Below are 21,181 nucleotides of genomic sequence, written 5' to 3' on the forward strand. Positions count from 1 at the left end.
AAAGGAAAGACGAGAGGAAGAGGAGCGCAGTTTGTTTTTGTTTATGGACGCTAATGTCCTGCGCTAACTGCCCTCGTGTACAACTCTTACATAACGTCCCCATTAGAGCCGTGCTAATATTGGACATGTTCGGTGTGGTATTAAGACACAGCAGAGGGAGGCAGTGCCGTTTCCCATCCGGTTGTTTGTTCGGTGGGAACGATGATGTCGAGGCGTTCTCTCTGAAGACTCGTGCAAGTGAGGCAGGAAGTGCAATTCTCTCAAGAAGAAAGTGTCTTAAGTTTGGTGACTCTTTGAGATGTGGCGTGTTTTATTCATCGCGATAGTTCAGTTACATTTTCTCTTGAACGTAGTAGTTAGTTTTGTTTCGAATGCAGCGGTTCTTTCAACTTTTTATCATTTTTCTGAGCATTTCCATCACAAAATCGACCAATCACGTCGTGCCGAACACACAGATTCAATACGTAGAATGTGGCGTCGAACATCACACAGAGACGTCAAACTGCATTACTCCTTTCAACCTCGACAAAGGCAGCGCAGACCAGATCCAACCCTTCTCTGACCTTTCACAATAAAAGCCCTAGACATACACGCTGTGTAAATGTTTACCAGAGGGAACTCAAATTCACTCAGAGCATTTCGCTGAAAAGGAAAATCTATAAAATATCTTACAGTAGCTTCAGGCAATACAACAGTTTACCTCAGACAGACTGCCAGACGTTGCTCTGGGTCAATAGGATCTGATCAGATCTGGTCTGAATGGATTCAGACCAGATCCATTCAGACCAGATCCATTCAGACCAGATCTATTCAGACCAGATCCATTCAGAGTGGGGCAAATGTGCGACGGTATGAACAGTTTTGATGTGGAATATTCACAGCCGAGTATTTCGCATTTTTGTCACGAAAGGCCTTAAACGCTGCTCCCAATACAGTTCTGGTTTACTTATTTCTTCATTTATTTCTTCATTTAGCCCCCAAAGGTAGTCCAGCAAAATAATGCTCATTTAGGGAAGATTTTCAACTGTAGAATGTAAACTCCCCCAAGGTTGCTAAAACTCCCAAAGTCCTGAAACAATAGTGGATTCCTTCCTTTGGGAGTGAGTCAGTGAGTCAGCAAAGGAGTCGTCCAGGGTGTTCTCATGAGTTCTGTGTGTGGTGAGCTGTCTGGTCGGGTGTCTCTGTGTCCTCAGAGACGGGGAGATGGTTGTTCAGGATTGGGACACCTCCCTTTTAAAGGCATTTTGAGCGCACAAGGAGAACCTTTCTTTTGAAATGCCTCAAAATGTCTGTATTAATGCTCTCTCTCTCTCTCTCTCTCTCTCTCTCTCTCTCTTGTTCTCTCTTCCAGCACCTATCGCAGCCGGTACCGGTCCAAATTTCTCACTGGCCGACCTGGACAGCTCCTCTTACTACAGCATGAGTCCAGGAGCCATGAGGAGACCGCTGCCGAGCACCTCCTCCTCCAGGTACAAACCTCCTACCTGCTAGACCTCAAGTCCACCGTTCGTATGAACCGTATCTTCAGACTTCTTTTACACCTCTGACAGACATCTATGAGATGAAAGTAAAACAGGAACCTATTGAGGCACAACACCTGTATATGGTGGATCATATCTAAATATATCTGTTACACACCCTTTTATGTTATTATTGTGCTTTTACTCCACTACATCCCAGGGATAAATATTGTACTTTGAATGCACTGTGAACACTTTTGCTTTCAGTACTTTTAAGTACATTGTGCTGATAGTACTTACATATTTTGAAAGCAGGACACAGAGTGTGGTATTAGTACATCTTCTATTCAAGAAGCACATTGTTATGAATCCCAACAAACAAACAGTCAATCATACATATTAATGTACATACAGTACATGTGTACAACACACACACACACACACACACACACACACACACACACACAGACACACGTGTTGAAGAGATGTGTGTCCTCAGAAATACAGGTTCATGTTTAGCCTTCACAAAGCTTATCTACACACACACACACACACACACACACACACACACACACACACACATGCTGGGAGGGTTTGCCCTGACCTCTTCTTTTAAATCGATGCGGTCGCAAGAGTCGTCTGTCTGTCTGCTGAGATACCTGCCCTGCAGCACGCACACACACACACAAACACACACACACACACACACACACACACACACACACACACACACACACACACATACGTTAAACAACGAACCACTGACTCAGATTATAGTGTGTGTGTCCTCCGTCTTTTTACACTCCCCCTTTCTTTCTTTCCTCTGACTCCACACATCTCTCCAGAGACCTCCCACACACACACACACACACACACAGCGCTGCGAGGCAGTAGAGCCGCTCCATATGGTAATATTTAAGTCTACACTAATGTCAAAGACTCTTCATTCATACATCTCACTGTGTACATGCAGGTCACACACACACACACACACACACGCACACACACTTAAATGTCTTAACCCTCCTGTTAAACAGTCCCATCTGGTGAAAGAGAGGCCTTTGGCGTGTGTGTGTGTGTGTGTGTGTGTGTGTGTGTGTGTGTGTGTGTGTGTTAATGAGCGGCCGTGTAGCTGATGTAAGTCCACTCCACTCTAACACGTAGAAGCCTGAAACAACAACAACAGAGTGAAGGTAACTGAAGCGTGCAGCAGGTCTCATTAAAGGACGTGTTCACTCTGGGGTGTTTTAACCTTATTAAGATGCTGTATACAATCATTCATACAGTAATGATGCAGAGCACGGAGTCACTCACAGCTTCTGCTGCTCGCTGTGTTCAAACACCAGGTGGGTAGGTAGATAGGGAGGTAGGTAGGGAGGAAGGTAGGAAAGTAGGTAGGTAGGTAGGTAGGTAGGTAGGTAGGTAGGTAGTAAAGTAGGTAGGTAGTAAAGTAGGTAGGTAGTAAAGTAGGTAGGTAGGTAGGTAGGTAGGTAGAAAAGTAGGTAGATAGGTAGGTAGGGAGGTGTGTAAGTGGGTAGGTAGGAAAGTGGTTAGGTAGGAAGGTCATTGGTTAATTAGGTAGGTAGATATATCTACATTCTTACCTACCTAATTACTCAATGACCTACCTACCTACATATCTTCCTACTTACCCAATTAAGTAGGTAGGCGGGGAAGGTAGGTAGGTAGGAAAGTAGGTAGGTATGTAGGTAGGTAGGTAGGTAGGTAGGTAGGTAGGTAGGTAGGTAGGTAAGTAGGAAGGAAGGAAGGTGGGAAGGTAGTTAGGTAGCTAGGACGTTAGGTTGGTCGGATGTTAGGAAAGTAGGAAGTTATGTAGGTAGGTAGGTAGGTAGGTAGGTAGGTAGGTGGGTAGGTGGGTAGGTAGGTAGAAGGTATGTAGGTAGGTAGGTAGGAGGTTAGGTGGGTAGGTAGGTAGAAGGTATGTAGGTAGGTAGGTAGGTAGGTAGGTAGGTAAGTAGGAAGGAAGGAAGGTGGGAAGGTAGTTAGGTAGCTAGGACGTTAGGTTGGTCGGATGTTAGGAAAGTAGGAAGTTATGTAGGTAGGTAGGTAGGTAGGTAGGTAGGTAGGTGGGTAGGTGGGTAGGTAGGTAGAAGGTATGTAGGTAGGTAGGTAGGAGGTTAGGTGGGTAGGTAGGTAGAAGGTATGTAGGTAGGTAGGTAGGTAGAAGGTTAGGTGGGTAGGTAGAAGGTATGTAGGTAGGTAGGTAGGAGGTTAGGTGGGTAGGTAGGTAGAAGGTATGTAGGTAGGTAGGTAGGAGGTTAGGTGGGTAGGTAGGTAGAAGGTATGTAGGTAGGTAGGTAGGTAGAAGGTTAGGTGGGTAGGTAGAAGGTATGTAGGTATGTAGGTAGGTAGGTAGGTAGGTAGGTAGGTAGGTAGGTAGGTAGGTAGGAGGTTAGGTGGGTAGGAAGTTAAGCAGGTCGATAGGTATGTAGATAGAGTACAGATAGGATTATAGATAGGATGATTGAAAGATGTTGTCAGTTAAAGGTCTGACTTTGCTGAGAGTTTCCTGTCCTAAAAATCCATAAACTGTGTTCGAGCTCAACGAGAAGCAGCAGCAGAGACAAGAGCTTCAACGTTCCTTTTTTGTGTGGACAAGGTTGTTATTGTCCCTAATACCACTGACTGAAGGAAGGATTATCAGACCAACAATACAGGGGTTAACAATCCTGCTTTCTGTGTCCTCTGTGTCCTCTGTGTGTGCGTGTGTGTGTGTGTCCAGCTCTGCCAAGAGGATAAAGTGTATGGAGGAGGACGTGGACAGTCCAGGCGAGGAGTCCTACTACCCCAGTCAGGGTCGATCTCCGGGCAGCGGCAGCCAGGCCAGCAGCTGGCACGATGTGGAGCCAGGTAGGTGCCGCACCCCCACCCCGTTGCCACGGCAATCCCATCCTCTAATAACCCCGCCCTCTTTACCCCCCGGCCCTTTCACCTCCACCTCCACTGCCACGACACACATGTACCTCATACACATCCCAACTTTAACCTGCCGATTCCAAAGCAGCTTTGGAAACGAAGCTTTCATGTAACAGTGTGAAGTGATGCTAACAGCAAGGAGGGGAGTGTGTGTGTGTGTGTGTGTGTGTGTGTGAGAGAGAGAGAGAGAGAGAGAGAGAGAGAGAGAGAGAGAGAGAGAGAGAGAGAGAGAGAGTGTGGTTGTTAAGGACTCAGAGGTATATGTGTGTACAAAGAGTGTGTTTGTGCTGGTGATTGTGTCTTTATACCTGACTACAGACACACTCATACAGACGTGTAAAGGACCCCATCTCCTCCATGCACGTTAAGTGGATAATGACACCTGGTCCTATAAGCTCTTTAATAAGTGTTCTTGTTATCTGAACTGGATTGTGATGAGATCTCAGTGTGCAGATCAGGCCGCTGGGCAGGGGAACCCTGTGAGATAGACTGTATCTAACAGGATAGCATAGACTGCCCTGGAAATGGACGTAGCCTTGATTTTGCCGATTTCCTTACCATATCTATAATACGGAGGAGTGACGTAGAGATATAACACTCTGGTAGTGGCAGCGACCTGTCAATCACAGTAGCCCCGCCCTAAAGCGTCCCCTGCTTTATGGTCTGTTTGACTCTAAATGGACCATAATTTACTAAATGAACTTCATGCTGTATTGAAGAGGAATTGAAACTAAAGATTGAGACATAAGCTCACGTTTATAAAGTTTACTGAGGGAATCAATCAAGAGAGAAGTAGGATCATTTTCTCATAGACTTCTATACAACCAGACTTCTTGCCTTCTGGGTAATGGACTGGCAGTTAGTGACCAACAGAGTTAAACTTTAGGTGGGTGCAAACTGGACAGTCTGGCAAATGGGTGAGTGTGTATGCTGCTGGATAAAGGTTGCAAAATTCAAAGAATATTCAAAGATAGAAACTTCCCATAAGACTTAACAGGAAGTAACGTGAATAATACGTAAATGAATGACGCAAAGTAAATGGCGCGAACATGCGAGTCATTTGAAATGTTGAGTTGAAGAGATGTCGCGTGATGCCGTGTCGCAAAACTTAGCATTGTTGAGATTCTACAGAAATGGAGGGAGCCTGTCGTCACTTTGAGCTGCATGTGTACAGAGACAACGTGTATACATGTGTGTGTATTAAAGCATAAACCCACATGGCATAAACAATACAGTAAACTGCCGTACGTACGCCTTACATGGCGTTATTTTGAGCGTTGACGTGGCAGCTTCGATGTTAGCATGGCTTAGCTTAAAAGTTGTTTGCTTTTCGCCTTGCGACCTGACAAAGCCTGAAATCTTACAAAATCTGCATCGTCATGTAGTTTATCTTTTTATTTGGGGCTCACGCCGCTGTAGTAAGCCACCCGACCCGTGGCCTCCTAGTTACAGTGAATACAGGGAACACCGGATGAGTCAGGCTTTGTCCGAACTGCAACGATCTGATCACATTGAGATGGAGCGATGGGGTCCTACTGTACATTCACACACACACACACACACACACACACACACACACACACACACACACACACACACACACACACACACACACACACTGGTTTTACAAGCTAACAGGCTAAAGGTATCTGAACACACCAGGCCTGGGAGTGTGTGTGTGTGTTTGAGTATGTACTGTGACCTGCTACCTCCACCTCTCTCTCTCTCTCTCTCTCTCTCTTTCTCTCTCTCTCTCTCTCTCTCTCTCTCTCCCACCCCCCCGCCCCTGCCCTTTCTCTCAATATATTCATGCTGCTTTTCTTTTTTCTTTCCTCTGTTGCTTCCTTTTCTTTCTTTCCTCCGTCTTGCGTTGGAAAGCTGGATATAAGCTGCGCGGCTCTCTAGCTAGCTCATTCATCTCCCGACAAGGTAAAGACTGTGAACACACCTTTTACTTTTCTCTATACGTGTCTGTGAATCGTCACCTCCACCTCCTCTACCTCCTCCTCTCCACCTCCTCTTGATGGATAGATATCTTGGTGGTTTTTGTTTTTTGTCGTTTGGTGTCGTTTGGTGTCTGGTTTCGTCTGGTGCACTCCTCCTCCCTCCTCCTCATCTTGTCTCCCCATCCTCTTTTCTTCTCCCACCTTGGTTCCTTCCTTCCTCCCTTCCTTTCCTTCTTTTATTTATCCTCTCCTCTTCTCTCATCTCCTCTCATATCCTTTCTATTCTCCTTCTCTCCTCTCTTGTCATGTGTCCACCTCCCCTTTCCTTTCCTGCTTCCCTTACTTGTCTCCTCATCTCCATTCCTTGTTTTCGGCCTCGAGGCACCCATCACTCCACTCCACCCTGGCAGCATGCTGATGACATCATCATGGCTGTTTTTTTTATTGTTGGTTGACGTCTGTGAAGAAATACAAATCTTCTGGATGGACTTTAACACTGTGCATGATACTGTGTGTGTGTGTGTGTGTGTGTGTGTGTGTGTGTGTGTGTGTGTGTGTGTGTGTGTGTGTGTGTGTGTGTGTGCGTGTGTGTGTGTGTGTTTATGTGTATAAAGGTATATATATATGTGTGTAATTCACAATTAGTTAAACATTTGGCGACACACATTCACAATTCCTTCTCCATGTGCACAAATGTGTGTGAATGTGTGTGTGTGTGTGTGTGTGTGTGTGTGTGTGTGTGTGTGTGTGTGTGTGTGTGTGTGTGTGCGTGTGTTACAAGTGATACCTTATCTGATGCAGCAGAGAAGGGAAGATGAGGGATGAAAGAGGGATGATGAGACATGATATACTTTAAAGTAGGAGGAAAAAGGGAAGGAAAGGAAGGATGAGAGAGGATGAGGAGGGACGGGTGAGAGAGGTTACATGGAGAGGAGGAAAGACGGAAGAAAGAAAAAGATAGACAGACAGACAGATAGAGGTGTAAACAGGGTGAGGAAGGAGAAAGTGCTGAGCAGACTGCCTCGTTTCCACCTGACAAAACCTCTTCAACTGTTCATCACTCACACACACACACACACACATGCACATGCACACACACAGCCTTCCCCACTCTTCCTCCTCCAGCTGCACCTCTGTCCATCACTATAAGCCCCGCCCCCATTCAGGTGCACTAAAAACCACGATGTGCGCAGGTCGCCCTGTCTATATTCATATAGGTTATTCATATTTGGTGATAAATTATTGGCTGTAGGTCATCAACCAATTTCTAGAATTTGTATCATGATTTTGAAAAATATTTTGTATTCTTATTACAAAATGTTTTGTTTGCATTTTAAATTTAGTATTTTCTTAAACAGTGTAGTTTTGATTTGATTATATTCCGTTTTTTTCCGTTCTTATATTGCATTCATAAAAATAAAATAAAAAGTATGTTATTGCATCTTCTGATTGTAGATGATAAATCAAACTAAATCCTTGCAGCGATGATGAAAAAAGGAAGCGAAGTCAGTGCACCTGTTCCTCCCTGTGACACCCTGTCGCCCCGAGCCTCGCTCTCTCAGCCCCTCCCCCTCCCTCCCTGCTGCCCCGACCCTGCCCAAACCAACCCCACCCTCCTCCCCCACCTCCTCTCCACCAGTGGAGGTGCATTGAAAAACAAAACTCAAAATGTGAAAATAAAGACCACGCTGCTCATCCTCCTCATCATGGTTCTTGGCAGGGATGCCGTCGCCCGCCGGCGCTCTGAAGAAGTCAGAGAAGTCTGGTTTCTACGGCGCCATGCCTCCGCCAAGCGGCGCCTCCACCTCCTCCTCTTCTTCTTCCTCTTCTTCCCCCCGAACGGCTTTCACACAACACCACCACCACCACCACCACCACCGGCCCGTCATTACCGGGCCTCGAGGTGAGGTCCTCAACCAGTCAAACCCCGACCAACCACCAGCAGCCCCTCCCCCTCACCTCCTCCTCCCACACACTCACCTCCTCACCCCTCCCTCCCTCCTTCCCCTGTCAGTAGCTGTGGGTTTTGTCAGGAAGAGGTACTGAAAAGCAGAGACTTTTTTTTTTTTTTTCACCTGTAGGCTTCAGGCAGGGTTTTTGTGTGTGTGTGTGTGTGTGTGTGTGTGTGTGTGTGTGTGTGTGTGTGTGTGTGTGTGTGTGTGTGTGTGTGTGTGTGTGTACATGTGTTTGTGTTTGTTACTTGTCACCTGACCAAACCTACTGTCCTCACCTCCCTTTTTTACTCTTCTTCACGCTGATTTCCGCTGATTTCCTCCTTGATGAAAGTATCCCACGACACAGAAACACACTTCCTGTCTATCAATGTGTGTGTGTGTGTGTGTGTGTAATCTGCAGATTACTCCTGTTTAAATATTAAATCCACTCATCAGTATTGCATACTTCATAAGTCCACACTCACTGAATGAATTTCATTCTTTCAGCATGTAAACTGAGAGAGATATTAAATCATTTTGGCAGTAAATAATATCAAAACGTATAGATTGATCAGCAATTGACTAAATCCATTCACCAGTTCTTGGATATCCGAGTCTCCTTGAACACACCTCAAAGTGTTTTTATATTCAGAGAGCAAACATCAACATACGGCACAGTCAAGAGAAGCTAAGCGGCTAAACGACAGACGGTGGATGCAGAGCTCGTCATGGACTGGACCAGGTGACAGGGAATAGCTTTAGTCTTGACCGGTCCAGAACTAACAGCAGCAATAAGGGGGACCCTGCAGACGTGACGGGGAGAACCTGTACCTGTGTCCTCCTTTTGAGATCCTCTTACGGTTCCTGTAAAAGTTATCTCGGTCAAAAAGAACCAGATCTAATTACAACACACTCTGATGTCAGTTTGTCTTTTTTTTTTTACTTATTTATTTTGATTCCTGAATGTTTTCCAGCGGTTCTGTGGGAGGAAAATCCTGCTCATGTTGAGGCAGATTAGAGGATTGGAAGTGATTAGTGAGCTGATGGGAGCAGCTGAACTCCCGCGGGGCGCACACTTCTGTCAACTTCCTGTTTCTGTAAAAAAAAACACAGCCGTAATTAATCCTCATCAGTGACGCTGCGCGTTCTAGATCTGGATTCAGTCCATTCTCCTGATACCTCTTCTGCACCGCTCTTCCTCCTCCTACTCCTCCTACTCCTCCTCCTCTTTCCTCTCAAGGTCTCTCCTCCTTCTCCTTTCTCCTTGTTCTCTCCTGCCAGTGATGACTTCACTTCTCCCACTCCTCTTCTCCCTGGTCCTCATCCTTCTTCACCTGAAGGTTCCTCTCCTCCCTCTTATCAATCCACCTCTTGATGGAAAATATCTTCTTCAAGGAAAAGTTGGCAGAGGAGGAACAGGGTGGTGTGGTGGAGGAGGAGGAGGAGGAGAAAGAGGAGGAGAAAGAGGAGGAGGAGGAGGAGGAGGAGGAGGAAAAGGAGGAGGAGAAGGAGGAGGGTGTCTGAGGCAGTGAAGCGAGGCAATTTGCAAAGTGGAACTAATCCCGGTCCTTTCTTCTGTGTTCGACAAGCGGGGCCTCCGGTCTTCAATACCACACACACACACACACACACACACACACACACACACACACACACACACAATCTCACACACACACCGTTGTTGCGTTGTTAAAGGAAGACTCAGACATTGTGGAAAGTCCTCTTGTTTGCTGTCTTTGATAGATGAGACGATCCATATCAGTGTTGTCTCGTCCAGCAGAGAGAAGTCTCCATGTCGAGCTCCACCGCTGTGAGAAGAGATCCGCCATCACTTCATATTGTGGATGTAACGCACACTGGTTCCTCTAGAGCGGGGCAACCTTTTGTACCTTAAGGCCCACTTCTGATTATCTCAAATAAAAGTCCAAATAAATGAGAAAAAATACTTTTTTTTAATTGAATCTAAGCATTCAGCAGGACCCCCACGGCCACTAGAAGGCGCTCTGAAAGCCCAGAGGTTGAGAAGAGCATCTCTAGAGGGTGCTAGAGCAACCGTCCCTCTGTTGATAACAGAATGTCAGGCCTCATCTGCCTCAAACCAGGCTGCAACTTCTGAAAAGTGAAGTCAAAGCTGAAGTGCCTTAAACGTGCATTCTATCTACTGTCCACCAGGGGGGCGACTCTTCTGGTTGTATAGAAGTCTATGAGAAAATGACTCTACTTCTCTCTTGATTTATTCCCTCAGTAAATACTGTAAAAATTAGTTTATGGTCCCAATCTCTATGTGTGTGTGTGTGTGTGTGTGTGTGTGCGTGTGTGTGTGTGTGTGTGTATGTGTGTGTGTGTGTATCGGTCCTTATGTGTGTGTGTGTGTGTGTGTGTGTGTGTGTGTGTGTGTGTGTGTGTGTGTGTGTGTGTGTGCGTGTGTGTGTGTGTGTGTGTATCGGTCCTTATGTGTGTGTGTCGGTGATGTTGTTTCCTTCCTGTGCAGATTCCCTCACTCCCTCACCTGAAATGTCACTCGACCATTTCTGAACACACACACACACACACACACACACATACACACGCGCACACAGAGGTGGATGTACATACCTGCACACTAAGTGAGATCACTCCTATCGATGTACACACAGATTGTCCCTTTCTGTGTGTGTGTGTGTGTGTGTGTGTGTGTGTGTGTGTGTGTGTGTGTGTGTGTGTGTGTGTGTGTGTGTGTGTGTGTGTGTGTGTGTGTGTTTGTGTGTGTACAAGAGAACGAGAGAGGGCAGAGAAAGCCATCCATCCAATGATTACTGTAAATACATTGGCCGCAGGGTACGCACACACACACTCTCAGACGCACACATTCTCAGACACACACACACACACACACACACACACACACACTCGGTCAGTGTGTATTGTCAGAGTGATAAATCACAGCAGACTTTAAGTGAATTAGTGCAGCAGCTTTAACTCTCCTTCCCTTCCATCCCTCTCTCTCTCTCTTTTCCTCTGCCTCTTTCATTTCAAGTCTCTCTCTCTGTCTGCCCCTCTCTCTCTCTCTCTCTCTCTCTCTCTCTCTCTCTCTCTCTCTTCATGACTTGTAAAGTCTCTAAATCTCTCTCTCTCTCTCTCACTCTCTCCCCTTTTCCTCTTCTCTCTACATCACAGCCCTTAACGAGGCATCGTCCACTAACGAGCAATCAGAGAATATTAGACCAATTAGATCCCTAATTAGATTAGAGAAGAGAAGAGAAGAGAAGAGAGGAGAAGAGAGGAGAAGAGAAGAGAGGAGAATAGAAGAGAAGAGAGGAGAGGAGAGGAGAGGAGAAGAGAGGAGAGGAGACGGGGGAGGAGGGAGGAAAGGAGGAAAGGAAAAAAGAGTGGAGAAAACAAGTTATAAAAGGGAGAGGAAGAGGATGTTTGAGGGGATAAGAGAGAAAAAGGTGGAGGAAATGAATGGAGGGAAGGAAAGGTGAGAGGAGGAAACACAAGAGGACAGGAGAAAAAGAGATTACAGGAGAGGAGGAAGATTGAAAGGAAAAGGGAGAGGTGTCTAGAAGAGAAGAAGATGGAAATGAAGAAATGAAAGAATAAGGAAGCAATAGATAACAAAGAAGAGGAGATGGAGAGATGAAAGAAAGAAACACATGAAGGAAGAGGAATGGTAGGAGGAGAGGAAACAAGAAAGGGGAGGAGATGAGAGGAAGAAGAAGGAAGGACGAAAGGAGGAGAACGCGGGGAAAGAGCAAAGAAAAGAAGAGGAGGTGACACAAGTGGCGAAGACAAGAGGAGAACAGAGGGGAGGAGGGGAAAGGAAAGGAGAGAAGGAAGAGATGACTGGAAGGAGGCAAAGGAGGAGAAAATAAGACATAAATAATGTTCATTGACCTCCACACAAACACACACACACACACACACCTTTTGAGTGACAGCTGGGTGTGAGAGGTGCATTATGGTCTGTTGTCTTTGTTTCATCTGCTCTGCTGTGTGTGTACGTCATGGGGAATTTGCATGTGAAGCCCCGCCCTCTTTAATCAACTTTAAATGTCCTTCTTTTTACTCCCTCTTCTTTCTCTTTCTCTCTCTCCCCATCCCTCAAACAACTCTCCACCTCACTCTCTCAAATGTCCTGATCATTCTCTCTCTCTCTCTCTCTCTCTCTTTCTCTCTCTCTCTCTCCCCCCTGCCTCCCTCGCCCCACAGCGAGCCCCCACGCTCCCCCCTCCAGCCTCCACTTCACCTCCTCCCCCATCCTGCAGCAGCCCGGCTCCTACTTCTCCCACCCGGCCATCAGGTATCACCCGCAGGAGACGCTCAAGGAGTTCGTCCAGCTGGTCTGTCCTGACTCCGCCCAGCAGGCCGGACAGGTGGGCTTCCTCAACGTAAGTGCACACACACACACACACACACGCACGCGCACACACACACACACACACACACACACACACACACACACACACACACACATAGAAATACAACATCAGGAAACATCTGAGCTGGGTTTTCCAGCCTCTGCAAAGGTGGGATCAGTATCGGTTTGCAGGGCTGGGGCAGAAAACACTGCAGTGTGTGTGTGTGTATGTGTGTGTGTGTGTGTGTGTGTGTGTGTGTGTGTGTGTGTGTGTGTGTGTGTGTGTGTGTGTGGCCTTGTGTCTGCAGTGAGATAGTTGATATATCTGTGTCTAGACACTGAATCAATACACCCCCCCACCACACACACACACACACACACACACACACACACACACACACACACACACACACACACACACACACACAATATATCTGTTTTCTTCTTCTTGCAGACATGCATCTCAAAAGTGAAATTACAAAAACATTGTTGATATGACGTTTAACACACCCTTAATAATTCTTCTGTCAAAAAAAGTTGTCCAATCTTTGGATAAAAGTATTTGGATTCTTTCTTTAAGTAAAAGTACGAATTCAACACTGAAACAAAAGTACTCTGATAAAAGCAAGTCCTGCATCTAAAATGTTACTTCAGTAAAAGAATGAGTAAAAAATGTAAAGACGCAAATCTTCGCATTTATTAAGCTGGAACCATGAAATGTTTTTACATGAAAAATGACTTAAACCTTTAAAATAGTGACCAATTGTTGAACAGACTAATTGATTACTCGTCTAATCCTTTAAGTTCTGCTTTTATAAACTGTCGGGTCGCTCAGTTCATAACGAAGCATCCCACTTTTTTTTCTACTTTTGTAAAGTAACGACAGCTGTAGTAAATGGAGTTGAGTAGACATAGGAAGGGTTGTAAAACGTAGCTCAACACAACACTCGGGTAAATGTACTTCTCCCGCCGGACAACAAAGGTCAGGTGTTTTTATGCCGCAGTATCCTGGCGTCTGGAGAACACAAGTGCAGTCATGCAGGATAGTAATGTGAACACACACACACACACCTGAAAGCATATGTGTTGAAGAAGACACAGCACTGTATATATGTATATATAAATATATATATATAGGAAGAGTCTGTATAGGGAAAGATTAGAGACAGAAGGAGGCAGAGAGGTAAAGCGAGGTACTGTGGTATTATGCTTATAGATTAGCAGGATAAAATGCGAGCGGCAGCAGAATTCTTTATGACCAGCCAGGAAAACTGCTGACACACACACACTCACACACACACACACACACACACACACACACACACACACACACACACACACTCAGAGGACAGCAGGGAGTTTGAGCTGTTACAGGTTTAGCCGTGTGACCGACCTGTTGATGTTTTATCTACTTGTATTGACTGTTGTCGTTTTTTCTTCTTCTTTTCTTGAAACCCCGCCTCCCTCAGCCTAACGGTAGCTCTCAGGGAAAGGTCCACAACCCTTTCCTGCCGACGCCCATGCTGCCTCCCCCGCCGCCTCCCCCGATGGCCCGTCCCGTCCCGCTGCCCGTCGACGCCAAGCCGCCCTCCACCTCCTCCGACGGCGGGGGCAACTCGCCCACCTCACCCAGTGAGTGCAGATCTTTCCCTGCCGCGTCGTACGAATGATTCTCCAAAAACTGTGTCCGCCTCCGCAACAAAGGGAGAGGAAAAAATAGAACAAACAAATCTCAGATATATTAATTTATTTATCTAATATTGACTTCAAAATCGAAAAGAAATGATTCATAATCTGTGAGAGGTGACTCGTTTTGTGCTTGGATTATATTTGACTTCAGGGTTTAGTGTTGATTTACAGTTGTTTGGCAAAAACACACTCGGCCTGTGCCAAAGCTTTTTAATCCTCCCTACGCTCATCAACAACACACATATATATATATATATATATATATATATATATATATATATATATATATATATATTTATATATATATATATATATATATGTATTGCTTTTGTTTCGGCTTGTGTGAGTGGAGTCCAAATGTGCTTCATTTAACGGCAAAATAAATCTTTGTCACCACTCTGACCTACATCTGCTTATTAATAATTCCCCAAAAGGCTTTCAAAACTTTATTAATCTGTCAACTAGCTACGACAGTTTAATTTATTAGCGTTGTTGGAAGTCTTTGTGCCTAACTAGGCTAAACATTCGGTTTCAGAACTACACGGACTGATTTATTGTTTGAAAAAAGTCATTCTTCAGACTTTGTGTTTCAAATCCGAAGCGAGTCATTTTATACCCGGTGGTCATGAAACAAACAAAGCTATGGTCACTTTAGTCAATTCACAGAAAAATGTGGTATTTTTGGACTGTGTTTTTATTACTTCCAAACAAAGTTGTTATTTCTCTAATACAGCTACAATCAACCGACACACAGTCGATACATCCTGATGTGATGATCAAGACCTTTGAGTCTTTTGAATCGTTACCCGAGTCCACACCTCAACACAACCCTGAGCTTAATAAACTAAACTCTGTGTGTGTGTGTGTGTGTGTGTGTGTGTGTGTGTGTGTGTGTGTGTGTGTGTGTGTGTGTGTGTGTGTATGTGTGTGTGTGTCGTGCAGCATACTCCACCCCCACTTCATCTCCGGCCCAGCGGTTCGTCAGTGTCGGACCCAGAGATCCCGGCTTTAACATCCCTCAGCAACCACAGGTAACACACTCACACAAATACCCCTCCTCCCCCACACACACTTTTATTGGGGCTAACTAAGCCCAAAGTATGTGGATAAACGTATGTTGCTATATTTAGGCTCCGATTTTAAAACTGCAGTTCAGAGAGCCAATCAGAGAGCAGGGTCTTTGCGTAGCCTCGGGTATAAGTGGTATAAGAAAGTAACATTTACTATGGAACAGGTGGTCAGTGAACGCAACATCCACATTAAACCCAATGCTATTGAGAGTAGAGTGTGTGTGTGTGTGTGTGTGTGTGTGTGTGTGTGTGTGTGTGTGTGTGTGTGTGTGTGTGTATGTGGGGGATGATTTAAGTCAAGGCTGCCCAATTGTTACACTCTTCATAAATCGGCTGGCCAACACACCCTGACTTGCACACACACATACACACATACACACACACACACACACACACAGTGTAGTGAGAGGACAGTAAGGTGGGAGTCCTCTGTTGACAATCGGGACATGTTTGATTGCTTTGGTGTGTGTGTGTGTGTGTGTGTGTGTGTGTGTGTGTGTGTGTGTGTGTGTGTGTGTGTGTGTGTGTGTGTGTGTGTGTGTGTGTGTGTGGGGTGGCCCGCAGTGAACGAGGCTGTCGATTTATTGACTCTGTCACAGGCCAACACACACACACACACACACACACACACACACACACACACACACACACACACACACACACACACACACACACACACTCCTGTAGACATGAGGCAGGTGTTTGTCAGTGCTGCTGGAAACAGACTCCAGTTATTTCTTCTTCTTCTTCTGTCTCTCTGGGCCGTCATCTTTCAAGACTATACATAAATTGTAGGTCAATGATGAACGTCCAATATGGACATTTTTAGATAATTAGATAGAGAAGGAAATGTTTAGAAAGTGAGAAATGTTTTGAGGGTGAGGACATTTTTGTGAAAATGTGGATTTTTTTGGGGAAACTGAGGACATTTTTGGGAAGTGAGGACTTTTTTTTTTACAGAATGAGGATGTTTTTCGATCGTGAAGACATTTTATGAAGTGGGGATCGTTTTTGAGGTGAAGGACATCTTTTGTAACGTGTTGAATTTTTGGTAAGTGAGGACATTCTCTAAAATTAGGATTTTTGGAGTGTCGTGACATTCTAGGAAAGGGAAAATATGTTTGGAAAGTGAAGATTTTAGAAGTACATTTTGGAGGTTGAGGACATTCTTGTTCTCTGTTTGTTTTCAGTAATCAAGGACATTTTTGTTGAACGCCAACGTCTTTAGGAAGCAAGGACATTTTTTGTGAAGTAAGGGTCTCTACTAAGTATTATGATAATGAAGGTCCTCACAAGTATAGAACTGCAAATGTGTGTGCTTTGGTTCATATGAATAAAAGGCAGTAAGTAGATTGACGGCCTGCTGCATTAAAGAGTGTGATCTCCGAGCAGGACACACACACACGTACATACACAGTCACATGAAATCAACATAATGACACACACACTCTCACACACACACACACACACATAGAAGCAGGAACAAAAGTCACCCTGGGCGGTCGACATTAGGCCTGTTAGAGAGAGAGAGAGAGCCATGGGACAGTACCGTAAACACTCCCTCCTCTCATCGCCATGGTGACCAACTGGACAGTCTGTGCATTCCTGTGTGTGTGCGTGTGTGTGTGTGTGTGTGTGTGTGTGTGTGTGTGTAGGTCTTTTTTGGGGGGGCAGATGGCATTGGCATTGTGTGAGAGTAGGCATCGTGCCCACACGGGTCAGCGTGGTGGTTGCCGCGGGAGACGGTGGCGGTCGCCCACGGAGACGGAGGGAGGGAGTTGGCACCTCCATCGTGCCAATCAACGCGCACCTCACACACACACACACACACACACATTGTACACACTACTATTCAACAGCCAGCCATGACCTGATCAATAAGTGTGTGTGTGTGTGTGTGTGTGTGTGTGTGTGTGTGTGTGTGTGTGTGTGTGTGTGTGTGTGTGTGTGTGTGTGTGTGTGTGTGTGAGTGCGGTTATGTTACATCGGAGCAGCAGACGTTTGCAGTGAGGGTACTTTCCCATCTGTGTGTGTGTGTGTGTGTGTGTGTGTGTGTGTGTGTGTGTGTGTGTGTGTGTGTGTGTGTGTGTGTGTGTAGTCATCATCTGTCTCCGTGTCCTATTTGCACACAGTCTTCAAGGTGAAACTCACGCACACACTCACACACACACGCACACAGACATGCAGTAAAAGCACCACGCCCACCTCATGACTCACAGTGTCAGCGTGTGTGTGTGTGTGTGTGTGTTTGGTGTGTGTGTGTGTGTGTGTGTGTGTGTGTGTGTGTGTGTGTGTGCTAAGTGCTGACTCAGGACGAGACAGAATTGGGTAAAAGACTTTAGAATTCTATCAGAGATAGAGATAGAGATAGAAAGAGGTTCATGACTAGAGATGGCTTCTATTCTCAGGAGATTCTGTTTCTTGGGGGGGACAAATATGAATAATTTTCTACCAAAATCAATGAATATTTCTACTAACAAGTAGTGTGTGTGTGTGTGTGTGTGTGTGTGTGTGTGTGTGTGTGTGTGTGTGTGTGTGTGTGTGTGCGTGTGTGTGTGTGTGCGTGTGTGTGTGTGTGTGTGTGTGTGTGTGTGTGTGTGTGTGTGTGTGTGTGTGTGTGTATCAGAGCTTGATTTGTCTACTTCCTCTGAGCCATAGAGCTCCATTAAAAGCACATCCATGCACTGTTGCCCCTTCATCACCAGGAACACACACACACACACACACACACACACACACACACACACTGTACTTTATTTTTCACTTGGCCCCATATACACCAACTGCTACCTGACCTACTCACTAGATGGATGAATCTGCCGCTGAAAATAGCCCCCGACCAATGCACTGTTTCTTCCTGTTTGTTTGATCAAAAGGCGACAGCGACCAGGCAGTAAGACAGAAAGAAGAGACGGGCCGACGCGTCGTTAGTTTGAATTGTTGACAATGAGAAAAACATGGAAACCCACCCGACTGATCCCTTTAAGTCTCTCTACCTTCGTTCTCCGTCTTTTTTCTCCCTCTACCTCTTCTCTCTATCTCTCCTCCTGTGATGAGTATCTACAGTCTGAATCACAGCTGTCAGCATCAGCCCGCTGTGTGGTAACATTACTCCACACGCACACACACACACACACACACTGTCTGGCCTGTGAGAGTTTCATCTTCCCTGAGTCTTCTCAGGACAGAGGGAGGGAGGAGCTGCAGTGCAGGGAGCGAGCGAGAGGGCGAGAGACACCGGGAGACACTAAGGGTGGGGGGGGGAGCCAGCGAGGTAGAAAAGTCCCAGCGTCAGCAAGTTGTATTGATTAAAAACTAACCTTCCAGTCTTCTCCTCTATCACTACTGCACACACACACACATACACACACACACACACACACACACACACACACACACACACACACACAGCAATAGAATTACAACGAGTCAGGAGTGCATAGAAACCCTGCAACACACTCACAATAACTATTTCCCTTTATTTGTTATATTTAAACTTTCCCCTTACGTTCAAATATAAAAAAAATGTTTTTATAAATTGTGCATAATTTTTTAAAGTGTGTGAAGGTGTGTGTGTGCCTTCACTTCAAATCAATATCTGTGTCTGTGTGTACGTGTGTGTGTGTGTGTGTGTGTGTGTGTGTGTGTGTGTGCGTGCGTGCGTGCGTGCGTGCGTGCGTGTGTGTGTGTGTGTGTGTGTGTGTGCGTGCGTGCGTGCGTGCGTGCGTGCGTGCGTGCGTGCGTGCGTGCGTGCGTGCGTGCGTGCGTGCGTGCGTGTGTGTGTGTGCGTGCGTGCGTGTGTGTGTGTAGTGCAGAGCGGGACGGGGAGGAGAAAGCGATTGAGAGAGGATGAATGCAAGGGAAGAAAAAGGAGGAGGAAGAGGAAGGAGGGGAACGGAAGAGAAGGTGGGGTGGGTAGGCGGGGCAAGGGGGTGGAGGGCGATGCCGTTGCCTTGGCAATTGTAGTCACGTCCTGGGCCGTCTGGTTGTCCCTGGCAACCAGACATGATGTAAGGCAGGGATGAACTTGAACTTGGCGGGGTTAGTGAGGAAGAGGAGGGAGACGAGGGGGATTCATGAAACATGAGCGATGCACCTTTGCCGATCAATACCGGCCTATCAGAGATGGAGAACACACACACACACACTTTGGTCATACTGTGGAGATAGAAAGTATCATACACTCCCAACTGTCGGCAGGAGAACCAGTGTTGTGTTTGAGGTCCCGAACAAATACAAGAATCTGTGACCCGAACCTGAGATTCATCCTGAGCAAACAAGTCCTGTTAATGTCCTGCAGTAGGGGGACAAACCACATGCTCCTTTCTGGGACTCTGGACAGTTGTTGAGCTATACACGTAAAAGTTTGTCCTGAGGGTGGCGCTAGAGGAAAAGTGTAACATGATCTTGTGTAAAATCTGATTAAACCAAATACGACCCACGTGCGGACATTTGAGGCTGAAGTACTCCAGAAAACTGTTAGACTTTCACCAAATTGCAAAAGAATAAAGGAGCACACTTTTATCTTTTTCCAGTCACAAGCAGCAACAGAAACTTAAGTCAAAGTAGTCAAAGTAGCGGTTTGATGCGATGACGAGGACATTTCATTCACAAACATTAAGACGCGAACATAAAGGGAATTTATAGCGTGCTTGGACCTGTCCTCAGCGAATTTGACTCGAATTTGGATTCGCCCATATTTAGTATTTACATTGACTTTGTTTTCAATCACAATGCTTCAGTTTGAAGATTCAAGAGGTTTATATGTTCATATAAATGTATCTAAGCACACATGGGGTAACAAGATGACCCCTCCCGTTGCATTAAAACACATTTGTTCTGACTCTGTGTAACATGTCTTCCTGTCTCCCTCCACAGTGGTACCTGGGATAAGGACTCCAGAGCCCCCCAGCCCCTCCTCCCCCTCCACCCACCTACACAACAGATCGCTGCAGCCTCCTCCTCGACCCTTGACCTTTGATGCCAGCCGCAACAGAGCGTCCTTTCTTGCCCCGCCCCTACAGCCCTCCTCGTCCTTCCCCTCTGCGCCTGACTCCACCCCCACCAGCGCCATACTCGGCAGCATCAGCATGGCTACAGCGGATCAAAACGCGTCCTAACCCCGGTGTTAAAACACCCACTCTGTAAACCGTACGGCACGGACTTCCCTGTAGACGTACGTATGTCGATGTCCATTTCTAGTGCCAGACCCCTACAAACCCTCAAGCCAGAGCAGTTTTTGGGAACGCTGCAAGGCTGAATCACAGAGCTTCCCCCTCTGGAGAAACTACATACCCACCCTCCCGTCATCCTCCGCAGAGTGTGCATCCAGTGGACTTACAACGGTGCAGTGCCCTCCACCCCCATTCCAAACCCCCATCCTGGTGGTTCCCGATGGCTTTGGGTTGGTTTGGTCAGTGGGACAGGGCGGGCTTGGGGGGAGAGGGGAGGTGTTACCTGGCTCAGATTCCACCAGCTAATACCCCCAACCCCCGTCCCCGCTGCCTGAGCCCTCACACGCCTCCTGGGATGGACCCCCCCCCCCACCCCACTTGACCCACCTGGTTGGTGGCACGTCAGGCAGGGAGGAAGTCGACGAGGCTCTTTCCAAGGACATGGACCAGTGCTTAATGGAAAGAGCTGACCTGATGGGGAGGTGGTGCGGGCACAAACCAACGCCCTGCCTGTTTCACAGTAATAACATGAACTACACATGGAAGCGGCGGGGGGTTACAACGGGGGTGGGGGAGGGTTCGGATGGATCTGGGGTGGTAAACATGGGGGTTTGTTGATGTGAAGTGTTGCG

At 46.4% G+C, this 21,181-nt stretch overlaps 1 protein-coding gene across 1 annotated transcript in view; it reads left to right on the plus strand.

Annotated features, from left to right (window-relative positions):
* Nucleotides 1-20,495, plus strand: part of nfia (nuclear factor I/A) — a gene marked incomplete at both ends in the record, with an annotated part of 149,503 nt that extends 129,008 nt beyond the window's left edge. The window contains 9 exons of the mRNA XM_079221482.1: nt 1,352-1,469; nt 4,204-4,331; nt 6,276-6,326; nt 8,064-8,246; nt 12,469-12,647; nt 14,086-14,248; nt 15,248-15,336; nt 18,559-18,628; nt 20,254-20,495. Of these exons, the coding sequence (XP_079077608.1) occupies nt 1,352-1,469; nt 4,204-4,331; nt 6,276-6,326; nt 8,064-8,246; nt 12,469-12,647; nt 14,086-14,248; nt 15,248-15,336; nt 18,559-18,628; nt 20,254-20,495 (1,223 nt within the window). The remainder of the gene's footprint in view (nt 1-1,351; nt 1,470-4,203; nt 4,332-6,275; nt 6,327-8,063; nt 8,247-12,468; nt 12,648-14,085; nt 14,249-15,247; nt 15,337-18,558; nt 18,629-20,253) is intronic.
* Between the last annotated feature and the right edge of the window lie 686 nt (nt 20,496-21,181).

This window comes from Taurulus bubalis, assembly GCF_910589615.1.
Source record: "Taurulus bubalis genome assembly, chromosome: 7".
NCBI classification, from domain to species: domain Eukaryota; kingdom Metazoa; phylum Chordata; class Actinopteri; order Perciformes; family Cottidae; genus Taurulus; species Taurulus bubalis.